Source organism: Aspergillus glaucus (genome assembly GCF_001890805.1).
Source record: "Aspergillus glaucus CBS 516.65 unplaced genomic scaffold ASPGLscaffold_3, whole genome shotgun sequence".
Taxonomy (NCBI): Eukaryota; Fungi; Ascomycota; class Eurotiomycetes; order Eurotiales; family Aspergillaceae; genus Aspergillus; species Aspergillus glaucus.
In genome coordinates, this window is record NW_019170455.1 from 1,017,160 (window position 1) to 1,034,966 (window position 17,807).

The 17,807-nt window shown below is 47.7% G+C and overlaps 8 protein-coding genes and 1 non-coding gene across 9 annotated transcripts; 4 read left to right on the top strand and 5 right to left on the bottom strand.

Annotated features, from left to right (window-relative positions):
- The first annotated feature begins 3,360 nt into the window (after window positions 1–3,360).
- On the top strand, window positions 3,361–4,580 carry ASPGLDRAFT_55194 (FYVE zinc finger domain-containing protein). The gene is made up of 2 exons (XM_022548123.1): window positions 3,361–3,945; window positions 4,066–4,580. The coding sequence occupies exons 1-2, from the start codon at window positions 3,487–3,489 to the stop codon at window positions 4,477–4,479; spliced, it is 873 nt and encodes a 290-aa protein (XP_022404592.1). The 5' UTR covers window positions 3,361–3,486; the 3' UTR covers window positions 4,480–4,580.
- A 229-nt stretch (window positions 4,581–4,809) lies between these two features.
- ASPGLDRAFT_42978 (GNAT family N-acetyltransferase) lies at window positions 4,810–5,879 on the bottom strand. Its single transcript, XM_022545715.1, has one exon. The coding sequence runs from the start codon at window positions 5,714–5,716 to the stop codon at window positions 4,904–4,906; it is 813 nt and encodes a 270-aa protein (XP_022404593.1). The 5' UTR covers window positions 5,717–5,879; the 3' UTR covers window positions 4,810–4,903.
- A 98-nt stretch (window positions 5,880–5,977) lies between these two features.
- On the top strand, window positions 5,978–7,688 carry ASPGLDRAFT_63988 (rRNA (cytosine-C5-)-methyltransferase RCM1; the record flags this gene model as incomplete). Its single annotated transcript, XM_022548730.1, has 2 exons — window positions 5,978–6,190; window positions 6,273–7,688. The coding sequence occupies 2 exons, from the start codon at window positions 5,978–5,980 to the stop codon at window positions 7,686–7,688; spliced, it is 1,629 nt and encodes a 542-aa protein (XP_022404594.1).
- A 42-nt stretch (window positions 7,689–7,730) lies between these two features.
- Window positions 7,731–9,948, bottom strand: ASPGLDRAFT_63989 (uncharacterized protein; the record flags this gene model as incomplete). Its single annotated transcript, XM_022548731.1, has 6 exons — window positions 7,731–8,695; window positions 8,742–8,810; window positions 8,858–8,980; window positions 9,031–9,120; window positions 9,462–9,500; window positions 9,933–9,948. 6 exons carry the CDS (start codon window positions 9,946–9,948, stop codon window positions 7,731–7,733), a joined length of 1,302 nt encoding a protein of 433 aa, XP_022404595.1.
- On the bottom strand, window positions 9,407–9,478 carry ASPGLDRAFT_t33. The gene has a single exon. It is a non-coding gene; the product is annotated as a tRNA-Arg (tRNA).
- A 458-nt stretch (window positions 9,949–10,406) lies between the features above and the next one.
- Window positions 10,407–11,132, top strand: ASPGLDRAFT_32382 (glutathione S-transferase family protein; the record flags this gene model as incomplete). Its single annotated transcript, XM_022544166.1, has 2 exons — window positions 10,407–10,457; window positions 10,518–11,132. 2 exons carry the CDS (start codon window positions 10,407–10,409, stop codon window positions 11,130–11,132), a joined length of 666 nt encoding a protein of 221 aa, XP_022404596.1.
- A 109-nt stretch (window positions 11,133–11,241) lies between these two features.
- ASPGLDRAFT_119253 (uncharacterized protein) lies at window positions 11,242–13,482 on the bottom strand (the record flags this gene model as incomplete). The annotated part of the gene is made up of 1 exon (XM_022540029.1): window positions 11,242–13,482. The coding sequence occupies one exon, from the start codon at window positions 13,480–13,482 to the stop codon at window positions 11,242–11,244; it is 2,241 nt and encodes a 746-aa protein (XP_022404597.1).
- Window positions 13,483–13,555: 73 nt separating this feature from the next.
- On the bottom strand, window positions 13,556–14,148 carry ASPGLDRAFT_1005919 (uncharacterized protein). The gene has a single exon (XM_022539402.1). It carries the CDS (start codon window positions 13,966–13,968, stop codon window positions 13,666–13,668), a length of 303 nt encoding a protein of 100 aa, XP_022404598.1. The 5' UTR covers window positions 13,969–14,148; the 3' UTR covers window positions 13,556–13,665.
- Window positions 14,149–14,612: 464 nt separating this feature from the next.
- ASPGLDRAFT_117884 (uncharacterized protein) lies at window positions 14,613–17,622 on the top strand (the record flags this gene model as incomplete). The annotated part of the gene is made up of 13 exons (XM_022539911.1): window positions 14,613–14,790; window positions 14,986–15,100; window positions 15,157–15,253; window positions 15,310–15,511; window positions 15,655–15,801; window positions 15,850–16,046; window positions 16,094–16,274; window positions 16,338–16,514; window positions 16,578–16,793; window positions 16,851–17,051; window positions 17,086–17,229; window positions 17,303–17,354; window positions 17,418–17,622. Coding segments are annotated over 13 exons (2,112 nt in total), but the record flags the coding sequence as incomplete, so codon positions are not given.
- Between the last annotated feature and the right edge of the window lie 185 nt (window positions 17,623–17,807).

A 17,807-nucleotide genomic window follows, 5' to 3' on the forward strand; every position in this document is an offset into this window, starting at 1 on the left:
GCCTGGAACTTTCCCGATTAGGCTAGCCTGTTATTTATTTACGACTTTCTTCCTCCTACTCCTAGTTCATGAGATTGAGCCCAAACATAGTTCGTCCAATACTCGTATGTCTATTGTGCCCAGAGAAGTGACGGCACGTCGTAACCATCAATTATGCTAGCTTTAGTTGCTCGGACTGCGCTTGGCCGCTTAGGAAGTATCTGCCCGGTCTAAACAGCATTCTTAGTGCCTCCTTCCGGCCATCCAGCTCCTTAAGCTCGAAGAATTTGGACCGTCAAGTATCCAACCATTCTGTGTCTGGCATTTATTCTGACTGGACGTCGCGAAGATATGCTTGCATAAAGATAGTCTTGATAGGATGTATTATGACGAATGCTTCCTGATCTCCCTTGGCTGAGCGCTCAGGTCCGTACTTTAGGGCTGACAAGGAGCTCTGTCAGCTCTTGGGCTAGGCTATCTACCTGATATTCCTCCTCGTGTCCTGTATTCCGGATAACGCCGCATTGCGCCTCTTGGTCTGGATCATGTATCAACATATGTCGCGTAGGATGTTTGCATTGGGCTTACTTCATATGAGACCAGAGGGGTTCTTCCAACGTTTCCATTTTTTGCCTTCAGCTGGATTATCCAGTTAGCTGTCCTTATTTATGCTATCTTTGAGATGTGGGGTATATCTTCATGTGGATGTCATTGCGGACACTACAAGATATCAATTTTCATCGACAACCCTTTCGTATCCATGACTTACTTTCAGATAGTATACTTTGGGCCAGAACCCACACTTCAAACAGGGGGCAAGCGATCACGATATCCTGCCCACATATTCGTACCAAGTTCTGGGATAAGTGTTATATGACCGAGCAGCGCAAATCAACAGAACCGACTGATGGACACACCTTCACATGTGAGAGCCAATTTCTGGGCTCCAGGAAAAAGTCGAAAAATATGCTTCCGCCAGATGTCCCTCCAGGGCAACACCCGGTGCTCATCCTGGTGGTTCGAAGTGCTGTCTTTATTCACCATGTCAAATTTCTTTGCATAATTCTCCCGGAACAAATCTTACCTGTTCAATTGCGGCCCTTCGGCCCAGGTGTGGTATCCCGGGATGAAGTGGGCGGCTTTGCTATCTCAAAGGTGTCCTTATCCTTGTCGGTGCTTTTTGACAGGTGTTTGAACAAGAAACAACTGTGGATTATGTTGTTCTCCAATCTCTATCTGACGGTCAGTCAGACACGGCATAGTTCACCCTTAAAATTCACCGAGTTCGTCCTAATATTCGCTTGCTACACACCTACCCAGCCCCCGGTAACAATTCCATTTAGAACCTTTGTCACGTGTTGCATACCATGTCCATTAAGCTATGACGAGGCTACACATCCCTGTAAGGTCGACAGGGATTACGCCTTGCACGGGCACTTGGTCGATTGCATCACTATTTTTACGATCTTACACTCAGCCTCGTACAGAGTACAGATTCGGGGATATCTACCCGCTTCCGTCAACCTTGCCTTCAGATAACAATACATTTCCATATAGAGATATCACGTGTCACTCCGTAGTTACTCTCTCCACGGAGATACTCTGGAGAAACGGGTCGGAGTCCCCGCAGCGCCACATCACTGCCACATGGGCGCCACATTCACATCTCCACGACAAGGCTTCACGTGACACTACCGCGTTCGGACCACTACAGTACTCCGTAATTACGGACAGACCACTACTACTAATTGCTTCACTTCTACCGGCCCGGCCGGCTCCAATTACAAACCGGGATTTAGATCGACGACTCCTCCGCGGAGGAGAAAGGCACGGAAGAAGCCCGTCGCAAGAGTTCGACACAGTTCGACACCAAGGATTGAGGAGATCATGATCTACGAGAAGATGCATGCGGTGAGAAAATGTCTTACAGCGGCTCTGGAAAAAAAAAAAAAAAAAAAAAATTTCAATCATCTGTAGGAAGACATAAACGGTGTTATGGGGACGGTATAAGGTTTGGCCAGCTGTCTGATGATCCAACGGTGAATGACATGGAAGTTTCGACTCTGTACTCTACGAGGACTCTTGACAGTAAGTAACTAGTAAGTACGGAGTAACTATGAAAGTAAATAACGGAAATACTAACCCGCTGTGGACTAGCGCCATACATGGAAACGGCAGCGAAGGCCATAAACCGCGGTTGACAGTCACTAGTGTAGACACTAACCAAATCTGGAATAGGGGGATGCACGTGAAATGAACCGGTTGGTCCTTCACTTGCAGGGATCCATTTGTTCGGGGACAGTCCGTGCCAACAAAGTTGCACTGGCCAATAGCTGGCCTGCGATAACGAGATCGCCCCTTTTCTTCCAATCCGGTGAGGCGATGGCGCCGGCGGTTTGGGAAGGAGGGCCGTGATTGGTTCCGAGGTCGTGCCGGCTCACCGTTCACCGCTGTTTGTGAGTACTCCGGAGTACAGAGTAGAGTATGTGCTCTACTAGTAGTACTCTACTCGCAGTACTCTACTCCATGCTTACAATGGATTCAGAATAAGTGGTAGTAGTGTTGGTAGTAGTATTGAATGCGTATGATGATTGTTCAAATAATATTGATGTAGCAGTACCCATTCTCATAGTAGGACAGTTGCATAGAACTACATAAGAGGTACAGTAGCAGTAGCACTGTTGTCCGAACTGGAGCCGAGTGGGCCGCTTATGGTTCCCGGAGTGGCGAATCAACGCCCAGTTAATTTGGTTCGTTTTGTGGAAATTACTCAGCAGACGGTTGGAGAAGCCGAAAGGGGAAACTTGTCACTGTCCTCTCTCTGTTCATATTTTATTATATTGATTGTACTGTAGTCCGTAGGATGGATTAAGTTGAAGGTCGTAATTTGATAGTCACTAGTTTAGGTTCAGAATCACTTGGAGTAGCCGCTGGAAAAAAGGATCGTCTACATCTTCCGTTTTGGTCATCGACTCGAGGAAACCCGAAAAAAAGCCACCTCGGTAAATGCCCGTCGGATGAGACACCATTCTGTAGACACCGTTCTGTACGAAATACAGGATGTGTCTCTACAAGTATTCACTACGAGTACAGGATATAATTGTAGAGAATATATCATTATTATATTATATATTATATATATATTATTATATTATATATTATATATATATTATTATATATATATAAACTAGAGAATCAAGAGCGACTACACCATATACTCGGTTGAATATTACTCTGTACATGGTGAATACTCCGGAATAATAGTGAGCTCATGATTTGGTCCGTGTAGCCCCACCGCCTCCATATTGCCCACCTCCACCACTACTACTATTATCCACTTATCCACGACGGAAACTGTCCTACTGCGACGGTAATACTAATCCATACTTATACCTGTCTCTCCTATTTTATTCTACTCATTATTCTTACTATCTTCCTCTCTATACCACTACTATCTCACTACTATCTATATCACTACATCTCTACCATCCTCTACCATATTTGATTATGGCTACTCACGTTATCACTCCCACTACTACTACTACAAACCAACAAATCTCTCTCTACGGCCATCCCTCGCCCGCTTCTTCGAATAATACCACCCCCACTACCACCACCAACAGCTCTCCCACTTCTCCTCGTCTCTCCTCTGCTACTCTGAATCAATTGCCCCTTCAGTCTCGTCAACTGCGTCCTCCCAAGGCTCCTCTCTATGTCCCTGCGGCTCTGCGCCCGACCGAACGTCCTCAGAGACACTCGCCCCCTACTCCTCCGCGCAGTGTGCATGGCTCGCTTGACAGTCTGAGCAACAGCGACTCCGAGGTTCATGAGCCTATCAGTCGTCGCTCCACCATGGATAGCACCACCAGCAGCAACGGTATTATCAGCAAGTTGGCCGAGGATGAGTGGATGAAGAATGAAGACTTGGGTTCGGTTACTGGTTTGCCCACCAGAGACCACTGGAAAGTGAGTATTTCTTCTCGTGGGAACACGATATATATATACGTCTGAGCTCGTCGTTGGATTCGAAAATGATGTGCGAATGGCGTGATACCTGAACACAATGATGCTAACAACAACCTCAAGGCGGACTCGGCTTCTTCCAACTGCGACTCTCCCACCTGCCGCTCCTCCTTCGGTCTGTTCCTGCGTCGACACCACTGTCGTCACTGTGGTCATGTCTTCTGCTCCTCGCACACTCCTCACCTCGTTCCTCTCGACCAGAATGCTCGTTTCCACCCTGACGGTGTGCCCTCTCGCACCTGTGATCTCTGCTGGCACGCCTTCTCCCGCTGGGAGGAGTCTCGCACTGAACGTCTGAACAAGATTCAGAGTGTCTTGGATGCACAACAAACTGGTCCGTCCGAGATCTCCCAAGACTCGGATGTCTCGGACGTTTCTCAGGAGGACACCTCCAAGTCCACTCTCACGCCTCCTCTCGCTCAGACTGGTGAAATCGCAGCCAGTGTTCCTCGCGGCTGGAACTGGAGCACTTTCTAATTTACTCGTTACGATACCCTACTGCCGCGGCGCTCTAATACTCAACTCCATACGCCCGCTAGACTGCTTGCATTGCTTGCATATGCGCACGATTTTTTTTTTTTTTTTTTTTTTGCGATTTCTTCTCAATCTCTTTTTCGGCTTTATTTTCGTTTTGTTTGGAGTACGGTTCGGATGGTTTTTCGGTCATGGTTTACGGCTTATGGTGTTTCGATCCTGCCACTCGATTGAGACGGCGAGGGGTATTTTCTTCAGTTTTTTTTTTTTTTTTTTTTTTTTTTTTTTTTTTTTTTTTTTGTCAAGATACCCCGTCAGCTTTGAGCGGCAATTTTCTTTCGTTTGTTTATTGGTTATGGCTCTGGCGCATGCATATAGAGGATAATGAATTTACCATCACCACCACATACTTATTCCAACGTAGAGGTCATGATTTATGAATAACATCAACCCGTCGCCACATCCCAACATGCTCAATACCCTCCTCATCCCACCTCCCCATACTCTCATCAGTAACAAACCCCAACCGTGCATACATCCCTTCAACCGACACCTGCGCATGAACCAGCACCAACCCGTTCCACTTGACATCACCACTACCACCACCACCACCATCCCGATCAGGTAAGCCCTCACGCCCGCGCACAACTCGGGAATAAGCGTGTTCTATCTCCCCCGGATTCCTCCGCGCCCAGTCAATAGCCGTCTCGACCAGTTTTCTTCCGAGATTTCGCCCGCGGTACGCCGGGAGTACCGCCACGCGGGTTAATTTTATATAAGGTTCGTGAGTGGTGCCATATTGCCTGGCGGGGGGGTCATTGTTGATTTTGTTGTTGTCGTTGACAGGTTTGACATTGTCTGTGTGCGCGTGCGCAGGGCTGATATCAAGATGATGTTCATGAGGAGTGTGAGGAGGAGGAACTAGACGAATCACTCCGATTGCCTCGCCATCGTCTTCCTTCTCCCCGCCATCCTGTTTTCCGCCCCCATCGCCTCCCTCTCCATTCCCATCTCCATCCTGCGATTGACGGGCGTACATAACCCAATGCCAACTCCGCGCATCATCATCGTCGATCTCGCCCTCCGGCGAACACCCCTGTTCGTCGATGAAGACTGTATTACGCACGGTAAGTGCATCGGTTAGGAGCAGTGGATTTGTTGGTGGGCGGGGGTTTGAAGGTGTTGGGCGGGTTAGTTTTGTGGTGCCCGGGGGGGCATGGATTGCGGTTCTGGGGTGCATGAGCTGTACTCCGGTGTAGGTTTGGTGTGGATTGATTGTACATAGTAGTGTAGAGGTATATGGTCCCTCTGATAGAGGGTGATAGAGGGGAACTCAATTGCCGTAGACACTCCGTACAATAACCTATCAGAAGAGTGGGAGATAAAGAAAGCAAACAATGCAAACATCTTATCAGATATTTTATTTTCGTCGCGACAACACTCTACAACCCCCGTACTAGTACAGAGTACTCACTCCATATCCAGGGACAATAACACGAAGATGTCCCTTTACTACGACGCATCCACAATCCTAACAACCCCCTCCTCCACCGGCGGCTCATTCAAATCCCGCATCTACAATTCCAACTCCCGCGGTACCAATACAAAGGCTAATCCTGCGCAAATCTACGCACTTATTACGGAGACTGCGAAATGGGATATCTTGCTAAAAGAGGTTATTGAGCGTGCGGAGATACTCAAATTAGAATCTAAGGTTGTTCCCTCACCTACCCACATACTATATACTACCCAGGTATAGGTCAAATAGGACACTGCTAACTAAAATGACAAGACAGCTCACCCCGCTCCTCGCGCTATTCCTGGTCCATGACCATTTACTCTCGAAAAAAGGTATCGCGGCGACGAGTAATCATCCGCTGCGACTAGCGATTGAGAAACACAAAACGAGGTTACGGGGGGAGTTTATCAAAGCCCGTGTGCGACGGGGATGCGCATCAGTCGAGGAATTGAAAACAGTCGTGTTACGGGAAAAGAAAGCACGACTTAAGGCTGATAATGGCGATAAGGTTACCGCTGTGTATCCGCGGTGGGTGCGGGTTAATACCGTTAAGACGACGCTGGAGAAACAATTAGAGACTACCTTCGCCGCATACGAGAAGGTGACCTCTCTGGCAGACCTCGTCCAGGACGACGACGACACGGATGACCAGAAACGGTTGTATGTTGATCCGCATATCCCTGATCTGCTTGCTGTGCCGCCGGGCGTCGAGTTCATTGCCTCTCCGACGTATAAGAATGGGGAGATTATTCTGCAGGATAAAGCTTCTTGTTTTCCGGCTTATCTCCTAGCGGGGGATACGGAGTGGAAAGGTGATTTGGTAGATGGGTGTGCGGCGCCGGGGAATAAGACTACGCATCTTGCTGCACTGTTATCCAAGCACGGGATCAAAAAATCGAGGGTTATCTCAATGGACGCATCGCCCGCGCGCTCGAAAACGCTACAGAAAATGGTCGCCGCGGCTGGTGCGGCAGGAAATATCGTCACCGTCCTCCAGGGACAAGACTTTCTAGCCATCGATCCCGTCGCTGATGAGCGCTTCGCGGATGTCACCGGTCTCCTCCTCGATCCTAGCTGTTCGGGTAGCGGTATCATCGGCCGAGACGACGTGCCCCAGCTCCTCCTCCCTAGTATCCCCGAGAATAAGAGTCGCAAGAATCAGGGGAAGAAACGCAAGCGCGATGACCCTCACCCTCACCCTGTACAATCGAAACCCGCCCAAACGACACCATCTCCAACAGATGAAAACGATACCCCGGCTATACTGGATAACGACCGTCTGACAAAACTATCAAACATCCAAGCCCACATCGTCGAACATGCGCTTTCTTTTCCGTCTGCTACGCGCGTCACGTATAGTACTTGTTCTATCCATCTGACCGAAAACGAATCCGTCGTGGAGCGCGTGTTGGGTTCGGATGTTGCGCAGCGCCGCGGGTGGAGGGTTCTGCGGAGGGATGAGCAGCCGGTTGGTTTGAGGGGGTGGACGTATCGGGGGATTGGGAGTTATGGTGAAGGTGAGGGCAAGGAGAGTGTGAAGTTGGGAGAGGAAGAGTTGGAGGGGTGTCTACGGTGTTGGCCTGGGGATGAGGAGGGTCTTGGGGGTTTTTTTGTCGTTGGGTTTGTGAGGGATGGTCAGGATGATGGTCAAGAGGATCAGGAAGATGATGAATGGGAAGGATTCTCTGATTAATCATATACTGTACAATACTCTTTCTTATACACCACATTTATATCACCTCAGAAACCCCCTCGTGCGATTCAATTCCTTCTGCCTTGTATATAACTCCAACTTGACCGGGAAAAGGGACACTCGCACTCTCGTATCACTAGGAATAGGCTTCCCCACACGTACCCGCCACTGTCCCCTCCGCACGAACCATTTACCATCCTCCGGTTCGTCAAGACGCGGGCGTTTTGTGGCCGATGGCAGTTCTGGGGGATAAGCGCCAGGGCTCACTGGAGTATTATCAGTCTGGCCATTGACGGTAACATCAGCGTCATCCAATATGGTAATGGGAACGGCATCCTCGTTCTCCTCTATTAGGGAAACATCAGGCGAGAACTTGCTGGCGGCAGACTGGGCCAGGCTCGCGACTCGTGCGCTGGTAGGACCTGAAAACCTGACTCGAGTGAGATAGATAAGGGTAGTTTCGTTGTTGGTTTCGACGATGAGGTCGTGCGGTTTCTCATTTGTGTAGGGCCGGGCGTATCCCATCCACCCAACTTGTCGTCGGTCGTCATCAGGGATGAATTCCAGCCCCGATGGTCGTAGGTCCTCTAGGCGAATGACAATCTCGGATCGCTGCGTGATTGGGTTAATGCGGATATCGTGAGGAATTAGGCGCTGTTCTAGGCCGCGGAGGTGGTAGTATCGACAGTCCCGTAGGAGTTGTTCGCGATGCTCCGCACTCCGAATTTCCAATGGATAACCCCGTAGCATGTGCAACAGTTCTGCGAATACATCCCCAGACCGATTCGGCACGCTCGGGGGTTCAATTGCCGGTGGCCGCAGCAGCCCTGTCCGATCTAATCCTGGGAAGACTTCTAACGGCGAGGCGAAGAAATCCGCGAACCCCAGGGAAAAGAAATTAGGCGAATCACCCGGGGACGAGAAGATGTCGCGGGGGATCTGGAACTGGCGGCCGCCGATTTGTACGAAGATGTCGGATTCGAAAAGTTGCGATGTTAGGCGAGGTACTATACTGTCAATTTGGGTGCGAGGTATTGGGTTGAGGGGCCGTACAGCTGTAGAATTGCGCGTCTGCGAATAGTTTGACGAACTCTGCGCTGTTTCTAGGGCATACGTGGTATCCTGCATTCATTAGCATCGCTATTGCCATCCCGGTGGATAAGGCATACCCTGCAAATGCCTCGCAATCTCCCGAAACGTCCCTGGATCCCGATCAATATATAACGTCCTCAGATTCGCATCTCCATTCTCGTTAAGTTGGGCTTCGAAAAACTGCGAGAAATAAGACGGGGCTCGAGGGTTTTAGCCTTCACTTCAATTATACAACCGAGACGGGACTGACCGTCAGACGCTATCGAGGCACCCGAGAGGCGGAAGAGTTCAGTGCCGATTTGGATGGAGAAGACCTTGTCGGGTGGGAGGGTGCATTGTTCTTGTTTTATTGACATTGCGTTCGCTCAATTGAGATCAAGTTGAAATATCCGGGCAGGTTCAAGGTTCTATTGCGGGGCTGCGTGGTTGTCGCAGGACTGCTGTGTAAAATGACAGTTAGAGCTATGGATTGACTGTGTGTATGTACTCCGTAGCTGTCGTAAGAGAAGCTGTAGAATCCGACGCGATGCGTGTCGTCAGTCCTTAAGACTGGTGTGCGATAAGATAAGCATGTGTGTGTGGGCAACAAAACAAAAAAAAAAAAAAAAAAAAGAGCAAAAAAGAAACGATCCCGGTGCGATTCGAACGCACAGCCTTTAGTACCGGAAACTAACGCGCTACCATTGCGCCACGAGACCGCTTGTGATAGTTTGGGAACTTCTTCGCTTTATAACCTAGCTAATCCTGAGGTATCGATGTACGGAGTACAAAGTACCTGATGCTGCATGCTACACATACTACCATTCCTATCGTCTTCTACCTTAGCAATGCTACCTTTACTACAGGTAATGATTTTGACAGCGCTTATATACAGTTTCAGTCGATATGGCTTCTTGTCATTGTCCTGTTCTCATTATTCTTCGGTTTTATGTAGAAATATATATCTTCAGTGGCACTATACTCTAACCACATCAACTATGACCAGACTTAACATCTAGGACCACATGGCCAATTGTTACGGACAATAACAAGCATCCCGGAGCCTCACCTACAGGAAAAGCCCTCTTGACTCGGTACGAATAGCCCCCCCCCCTGGTATGACTGCCCACCACCGGGACTACACACCATACCCCGGGATCCCATCGGGATGACTGGACTCGGATGACATACTACACTAAATATACCCAACTGCTACCGTGGGCATCACATAAAGAACAGCAATAGCACAGAGACAGCTAGATCTTGATCCGACGTTCATTCTCCATATGCACAGGACGGAGCAATTACCCTCCCTAGCCAATCAGCACCGCCGATCCTTCGCGATGACACCATATCTATACAACATGCCTTATATAGAACCACCCCGGAGTACAATATAACATCCTGCTTCAATTCTAATCAACAACACTTATACACATGCACTTAATGGTTGTATCCTCCCACCAAAGACAGATTCTACCCCGCAGTGCATTTGTAATCTCCCAGTGATCTCCACAGTGATCCGTGGTTCATTGTCTTTCCACGGTTTTCTCACCATCTCTTCCTCTTTCCTATAAAGAAAGACTACTCTTCACTTCATCATTCTTACACACCCAATCAAATCCATACCAAAGAAAGACAGATAAAATGGCATTCGGAACAATCTACTCCTACCCCAACAACCCGCGGGTCATCAAGGTACGTCACTCACCCCCAGCACCACCCCCAGTACCCAGATTGTCCATACCAACAAACCAGACCCACGCCGTCGCAAACCTCAATGGTCTGGAGGTAACAGAAGCCCCCTTCCAAATGGGCGTCACAAACCGCAACCCCGAATTCCTCACCAAATTCCCCCTCGGCAAAATCCCCGCCTTCGAGTCCGCCGACTCCACAGTCCGCCTCTTCGAATCAGACGCTATCACCCAATATGTCGCTGAATCGGGCCCCGCGGCATCCCAGCTATTGGGCAGCACACCCGCTGAAAAAGCACAGATTAGACAGTGGATTGTCTTCGCGGAGGGCGAGGTCATGGGTGCTGTGACTAGGTCTGCGCTTTGGAGGGTTGGGTTGAAGGCGTATGATGAGGGGACGGAGACGGCTGCGTTGGCGAGCTTGGATCGTGCGGTGAAGACGCTGGAGGCGCATTTGCAGGGGAGGAAGTGGTTGGCTTCTGAGGAGAAATTGAGTTTGGCGGATATTTCGGTGGCGTCGGCGTTGGTTTGGGCGTTCTCTATGATCCTGGATGCCGAGTTGAGGCCGCAGTATCCTACTGTGCTTGCTTGGTATGATCGGGTGCTGGAGACCGAGGGGGTTAAGCAGGCTTTTGGGGAGAAGAAGTTTATTGAGAAGCGCAAGGCTCCTCCGTCGTAGGCTCATCTACATGTACATAGCATCCAAGGACATAAAGTAAAGCATAATTGCATTGAAGGATATCATACACTCATATCAACATAGGAATAACGTTTGTACAAAAATAAGACTACAGTCGAGCCATCATATTACTATTCCGCGTCATCGACTTGGCAATGTTCCGACTCGCCCAGTCCGCAATCGCCATATTGGTCACCATCGGGTTCACTCCACTGGCACTAGGGAACACCGACGCATCAAGCACATACAGCCCTTTTGTCCCCCAGACCTGACAATCCGCGTCCACAACGCTCGTCCGGGGTGACTTGCCCATGCGACAGGTGCCCATCTGGTGTGCGCTGGCGAACAGGGTCCGTTCCGGATCGAGAGGGGGATGGCGACGCACTTCCGCAATCCACTCCTGCAGATCTGCGCTGTTTGTGCCTTCGGGTGCTTCTGTCGAGTCTGATGACCGAATAAACGGAGGCAGTGCCCGGCAGCTCGAGTGGAACTCCCTCGCTCCTGAAATGTAGGCAATCTTCGCCGTCGCGATCAGCGCTTCCAGCATGTGCTTCCGGTCGTAGTTCGAAACCGTGTAGTCAATGCGACACCGTCCATCAACGGGATCTGGGTATACTCGTCCGGCGTCGCGCTCTTTCGTAAGGGTGATGAAGCCTGACATCCGCGAGAATTTGGCCGCCCACATCTTGTAATCCAGTCCATCGCGCCAGGGGAACGTCGGGATGAAAAAAGCCGGTATCATCGAGATGTTTTCGATCTTGACGCCGTGCCCTTGTCCGTCCATATTTTCAAACTCATTGACAACCGTGGTCAACGCTGAACCCTCCCAAGGACGAACCTCCTCATCAAAGACTGCGGCTGCCAGAGAAACCGGATGAAGATGAAGATGTTTGCCAATATGCGAATTTTTCAACCCGCTGCGCAGCAGGAGAAGAGGGCTGTGCAGAGTTCCACAAGACACGATAACCGTCTTCGCTTTGATGACAACCTTCCGCGCCACGACATCACCGCTGGTACCAAAGTGAGTGTCTCTGGAGGTCCAGGTACCCTCTACACCGCTGGCCACTCGTCCTCCGGCCGTCTGATCGAATAATACCTTGTTCGCGCGGAAACCTTCCATGAACTTGGCGCCGGCCTTGGCTGCGTCCGCCAGATAAGATTCGGTTGGTCCCTTTTTTCCGGTCGAGTGACAGCCCATCGTACAGTATCCACAGTAGTGCTCGCCATTCCCGGTGTTCTGGGGAACCGGCTTGGCTGCGTAACCCAGCTTACGCGCCCCTTCGAGAATGACTCGGTTGCTATGATTGTGCTCGATGTTAGAGTTCACCCCCATCCGATCAAAAACCCGATCCAGAGCCATTTGAAATTCCAAGGACGTAAAGAATGGAAGACCCGCGTTTGCCCACTCCTGCCGGACGTAGCCCTGTGTCTGAAGCGAAGCTGACCAATTCACTGTACCACCACCTCCCCAGGTGGATCCTGAAAGCACGGCCATGGAGCCGTCATCGCTCATGGTAGCACCGCCGCTTTCAAAAAGGTTTGTGAAACCCTCGTTGAACCTCATCGGGAAATGCTTTGTTGAGTGGTGATAGGACTTCTCCACGACAAGCACCTTATGACCTGCTTCGGCGAGGTTCTTGGCCGCAACGCCTCCTCCACAACCACTGCCCACAATGACAACGTCGGTCTCGATCGTCTCTGGTTCGTCACCGGGCGGGATCTGTAGAAACTCATACTCGTAGCCGTCCATGGGCTTGCCATGAACGGGAACTCGAGGAAAACCGACAACCGGACAAATGGTCGGACTCACAGTCACCCACGTCTTCTTAAAAATGGCCGTGAGAGCCCTGTAAACCGCCCGGATCGGCTTCAGACGAGAAGTTTCCCATCCGCGCAATACCCTTTCACGGACCTCCAAAGGTTGCTCCGCGATAGGAGTAGTCGAGCCTGTGAGAATGAGAGAACCGGATTTCGAGTTGAGAGCACTCAGAACCATCGACATCCCGTTTTTACCCTCATCGTGCACCCATTCCGCAAATAGCCGTTGAATCGCATTCCGGAAGTGTGGATTCGTGGACGGACGTTCCTCGAGGTATTGTACTGCGACTTGGTTCGCATCCGGACCGGGGATACTAGTAGCCAGCGTCGCTACAGCCTTATCCACCTCCGACGACGACACGACTTTATCATTGGACGAGTGTGGACCCTCCCGGGCCTTGACAGAGGGGATGACCGTATCCGCCAGAGCCAAAAGTGTCTGCCATTGTAGTGCCGAGAAGATCTCAGCGGTAGGAACGGGGGGAACCGGGGCATCCAACGGGGTATAAGTCGAGACCACTTGCTCTGCCATTGTCGCGATTAGGAATATCGTAACTCGTAAGAATAGCGATGAGGGTGAAAAGGAGAAGTCGAGTGCGCGTGGATGGGCGATAAGAGCAGAGCACAAAATACGTGAAGTGGACCAATGTCACTTCCGTATCGCCAATACTCTTACAGGGGAGGTCAGGCGCGCCTTCCAGTATTTATGTTGTCCTCAACACTCGGATTGACCAGCGATCGCTTTTCCCTGATTTGTCCGTAATTCTCGAGCCGGAGCGAGTTTGCGGGGGAAGGAGCGACTAAACCGCAATAGACTTTTTCTTGCGAGAACAACGAGGCAGGAGACGGAGATCGGGGGAATAATGAGCAACGCGGAGACTGAGGAACCGAGGCCATTTTGCTTCAATGATTGACGGTGGGTCAGACTGAGGTTTGAAGTCGAATAATTAACTGAGAGCTTGATCTGCAGTGGGGGGGGAAATAATAACCGAGATGGCTCCATGTGAAGTCGGGGCATGATTTGCACCCCGCGATCGAACAATAGCCATAAATACCATTCATTAGAGGATTGTAAGCTGTATAGCCTGAGAACGGAGGGAGTTGAAGGTGAGTTGGAGGTTGCGTAGGTTCTACTGAGGTGTACAGCGGGTATTTATGGACTTGCATTAAGTCTATACTCTTTATGTACAACAGCCGGGATTCGCTTCATGATACAGCAATTTTTAAGGATTTCGTGAGCCACTGTAATGGTTTTCTCAATATCTTCGACGCCCCGTAGAGAGTCGCATCTTTCGTTAAGTTCTTCTTAGTAATCCAACACAAAATTTTAGGAGCCTCTTTGGCCAGGTTACAGGTCATGTGAACCGTCGGAAAGTGGTCCCTACCTCGAATGATTCACCCGACCTTTTAAATACTCCGTTATTTCCAATGAAATACAATTACAATCCTCTTCCATAAATATTTTTCGAATTCTTGACACTGGAAGTAATTACCAAGTACTTTCACTACTTGATAAAATCATGGATACAGAAAACCTTTCTATCATATGGGGTGAAGATATTGAGAATATTTTTAATGATGATGATGATGAAACAGCTGCAGTAAGAACATTCGAACTAATACTATAAAATATAAAGCAACTACTTTCTAATTACTTAGACTGAACCTACATCATTGACTCAGCTTACTGATGCAAAATCCAACCCACATCAAACGCTACATCTAGAATTTGCAAATGACCTACCAGAATACCCCCAAACTGATTTGAATGGGTATACTTATGTTATTGCTGCTGACATGTTGTCACAAGAAGAGGCAGAACACTTGGTTACAAATGTAAGTTAATTCTAGTAAATACCTCTCAACTACTTCCCAACTATTTGTCAACTACTTTCTAACTGCTTGGAGATCCAATATTCCCGGGCAAGCTATCATGGCACTAAAAAGAATATCAAATCATCATTTTTAAACTGTCCAGTTAAGAAATGGGTTTGGAAATGTTCTGGTGCTTTAATATGTGAATATCTAAAGCCAGATCTTCGCATGCTACATCATACCCATGTAAATGATGAAATGTGGTCTAAAATTCAGGCTGCACGAAAGAACATTGAATTGATTGAGAAAGATGTCTGCAAAAGAAATGCCTATAGGTAAGTACCTCTTAACTGTCTATCAAGTACTTGCTAAGTGCTTCTTGAATGTTTAGTCTTTACCGAGCTAGAAAAGCTTTTTTTACAAAGCAGCAGCCATGCCTTGAGTCACTTTCAAGCTGTGCACCCCAATTCAAAAGAAGTATCTATCCAGTAAGTAGATCTATATATCTTGTAACTACTTGCTAGTTAGTTGCTAACTCAATCAGGATGTGAATGGTGAATATCATCCATATGTTGGATGTGTAAATCAGGGATCAGGCTTTCTCCAGAAACACTACTCTAGCTCAGTTAAAGGTCATACTAGTATTGATCTTGAGTTTCTAGAGCAGTTATTCAATGATCTGATTATGCCATCTCAAGAAGACTGTGGTGTGATTGAGCCATTAACATCACGACGAAAATTTTGTGGTAAGTGCTTCCCAAGTATTTTGCAACTACTCCCTAACTATTTCATAAACACTTATGAACTTTTCTAGACTGTGATCATGTTCAGGGCCCTGGCAGACTGGAACGTATAAAGTGTAGTGTTACATTTACTGCACTAGTACCAGTCAATATTGAGGCAACACCTTATATCCTCTTCACCTCTCATGGTATTCATCAGCACCCTCCACCTCCACCTCATAGACCACCAGAGCTAGTTATGAAGGGGATTCAAAAAGTGATAAGGCAGATGAGAAATCCCAGCTTAACTTTAGGTAAGTACTTCTCAGCCAGTTTGCAAGTATTTACTAACTACTTGGTAGCCCAATTTATTCAGAGTCCAGAGCTGGAGTCATTCTGTCAACAGTATGATGCATATTCACTAGCTGAAATCCATGCATCATTCTCAAATGTTGATCGAATCTCTGCAATTATTCAAAAGCAACGCCTTATGACCTACCCAGCAGGCCAACACTTTAATGGGGTTATATATCTATGTAATACTGATCCTTTCATAAAGGTAATCACTTGAAAACTACTTGACAAGTACTTGCTAATTAGATATAGGATTACATCCAAGAAAAGTTCTATGATGCTGGCCAAGTTATGATTATCTGTGGCTTTAAAGAACAGATACAGCTTCTCAATACATTGAATTCTTTTGAGATTGACATGTCATATAAACGGATTCGAGAAAAAGGGATGAATGAGGTTGTATTTGCAACCTACTTGCCTTCACATGGAAAAAGTAAGTACTTATAAAGCAATTAACAACTGACTACCAACTGATTAGACACTAATATGAGAACAGTCATTACACTTCTCCGAGTTTTCACCAACCAGGAATCCACTGAAGGCTATTATCTTCTATTTAAGAGGGCTTTCACTCTAATAGAACATGTAACTGGCAACCCAGTTGAATTTTATTCTATTCATTCCACTGGAATTCATGCTGTCATAGTTGATATGTGTCCAAAGCAGTATACAGGTAAGTGATTTATAAATTATAACTGCCTGGTAACTGATTCACAAGTACTTATGGACTACTTAGGTCTTGGAAAATACCTACAAGAGATTGATCCTCTCCAGCGTCCAATACTATGGCAATTACAGGGAATTATAATATTTTGTCGAGTTCACTTTTTTCGCACAATCACTGAGGCAGTTGGCTGTAATGATAGAGGTATAGGAGTTTGGAGTCGAATGGCTTCTTTGATTGACTGCAAATCTGAAGATGACTATGTTCAGCTATGTGAGCTATTAATTGGTAAGCCTTCTCCAAGCATTTACCAAGTACTTGCCTGCTACCTGCTAACTACTTCAGCCTATGAGAATACCAAAGTTCAGGACTGGGCAGTGCATAAAAGGCAGCCAGTTATCAAAGCTGGGCTTAATAAGCACTGCTCAAATATCCCTGAATTTATATATGATTCTATAAGAAATCATACCAATTCTGCAGAGCAATCTCATCATAAGGCAAATGCAGGTGGTAAGAGACTCACATTGACAGGCAATTCGCAAGTATGTATTGTCCAAGTACTTCCAAACTGATTCTCAAGTACTTATCTCTTTTTTATCCAGTTCTGCAAAGCTTGACAAACAAGATATTCTGCAATATATTAATCGCAGTGAACTTGGTATCCGTCATACTTATCAGACAACAAATTTGACAACCAATTATCTGCGGCATTCAACCCGTGAAGGTAAGAATATAATATATATATTTTTCCTTGGTTTATTTCCAAATAGTTGCCAAGCGATTGCTAACTATTCTAGAATCTCTCAAACGTCAGCGTTCTGAATCAGCCTCTCAGGGTGCTTCATCTAGGTATGTTTCAAGTGCTTAGGAACTGGTTGCCAAGTGCTTTGGAGATAATTAACAACTGCGTAGATCAATCTCTACTTCTTCTCAGGGTCGCCATCGTGTTTTGAGAAACACATTATCTTTTGAAGAGCAACGACAGGCTCTTGAAATTAAGGAGCGAGAAATGCAGCTTAAAAAAGAAGAGGAAGAGATTAGGAAATTACAGCTTGAAAATGAAGAAAGGGAACTTGAATTAATGGAAAGACGTGCAAGGATGCAGGAGAGTAGTTAACAACATTTGAGCACTGATTAGGAACTAGTTAGTAACTAATCCAAGATTCTTTATAATTTCAGTCAGGGCCTAACTACTTGTAACTAAACCCACATTGCCCTCTAAGCTTTAGGGGCTGGGCCTGGAGATGCTAATGGCTAGCTTTGGCACAAAAGATTTCATTGGGGAAGAGAGGAACAAATTCC

Excerpts from the sequence above, each read along its gene's own strand:
- ASPGLDRAFT_55194 (XM_022548123.1), top strand. The coding sequence starts at position 3,487 with ATGGCTACTCACGTTATCACTCCCACTACTACTACTACAAACCAACAA. Across the intron at positions 3,946-4,065 it reads CCACCAGAGACCACTGGAAA|GCGGACTCGGCTTCTTCCAA; the intron begins GTGAGTATTTCT and ends AACAACCTCAAG.
- ASPGLDRAFT_42978 (XM_022545715.1), bottom strand. The coding sequence starts at position 5,716 with ATGCACCCCAGAACCGCAATCCATGCCCCCCCGGGCACCACAAAACTA.
- ASPGLDRAFT_1005919 (XM_022539402.1), bottom strand. The coding sequence starts at position 13,968 with ATGCCCCGACTTCACATGGAGCCATCTCGGTTATTATTTCCCCCCCCA.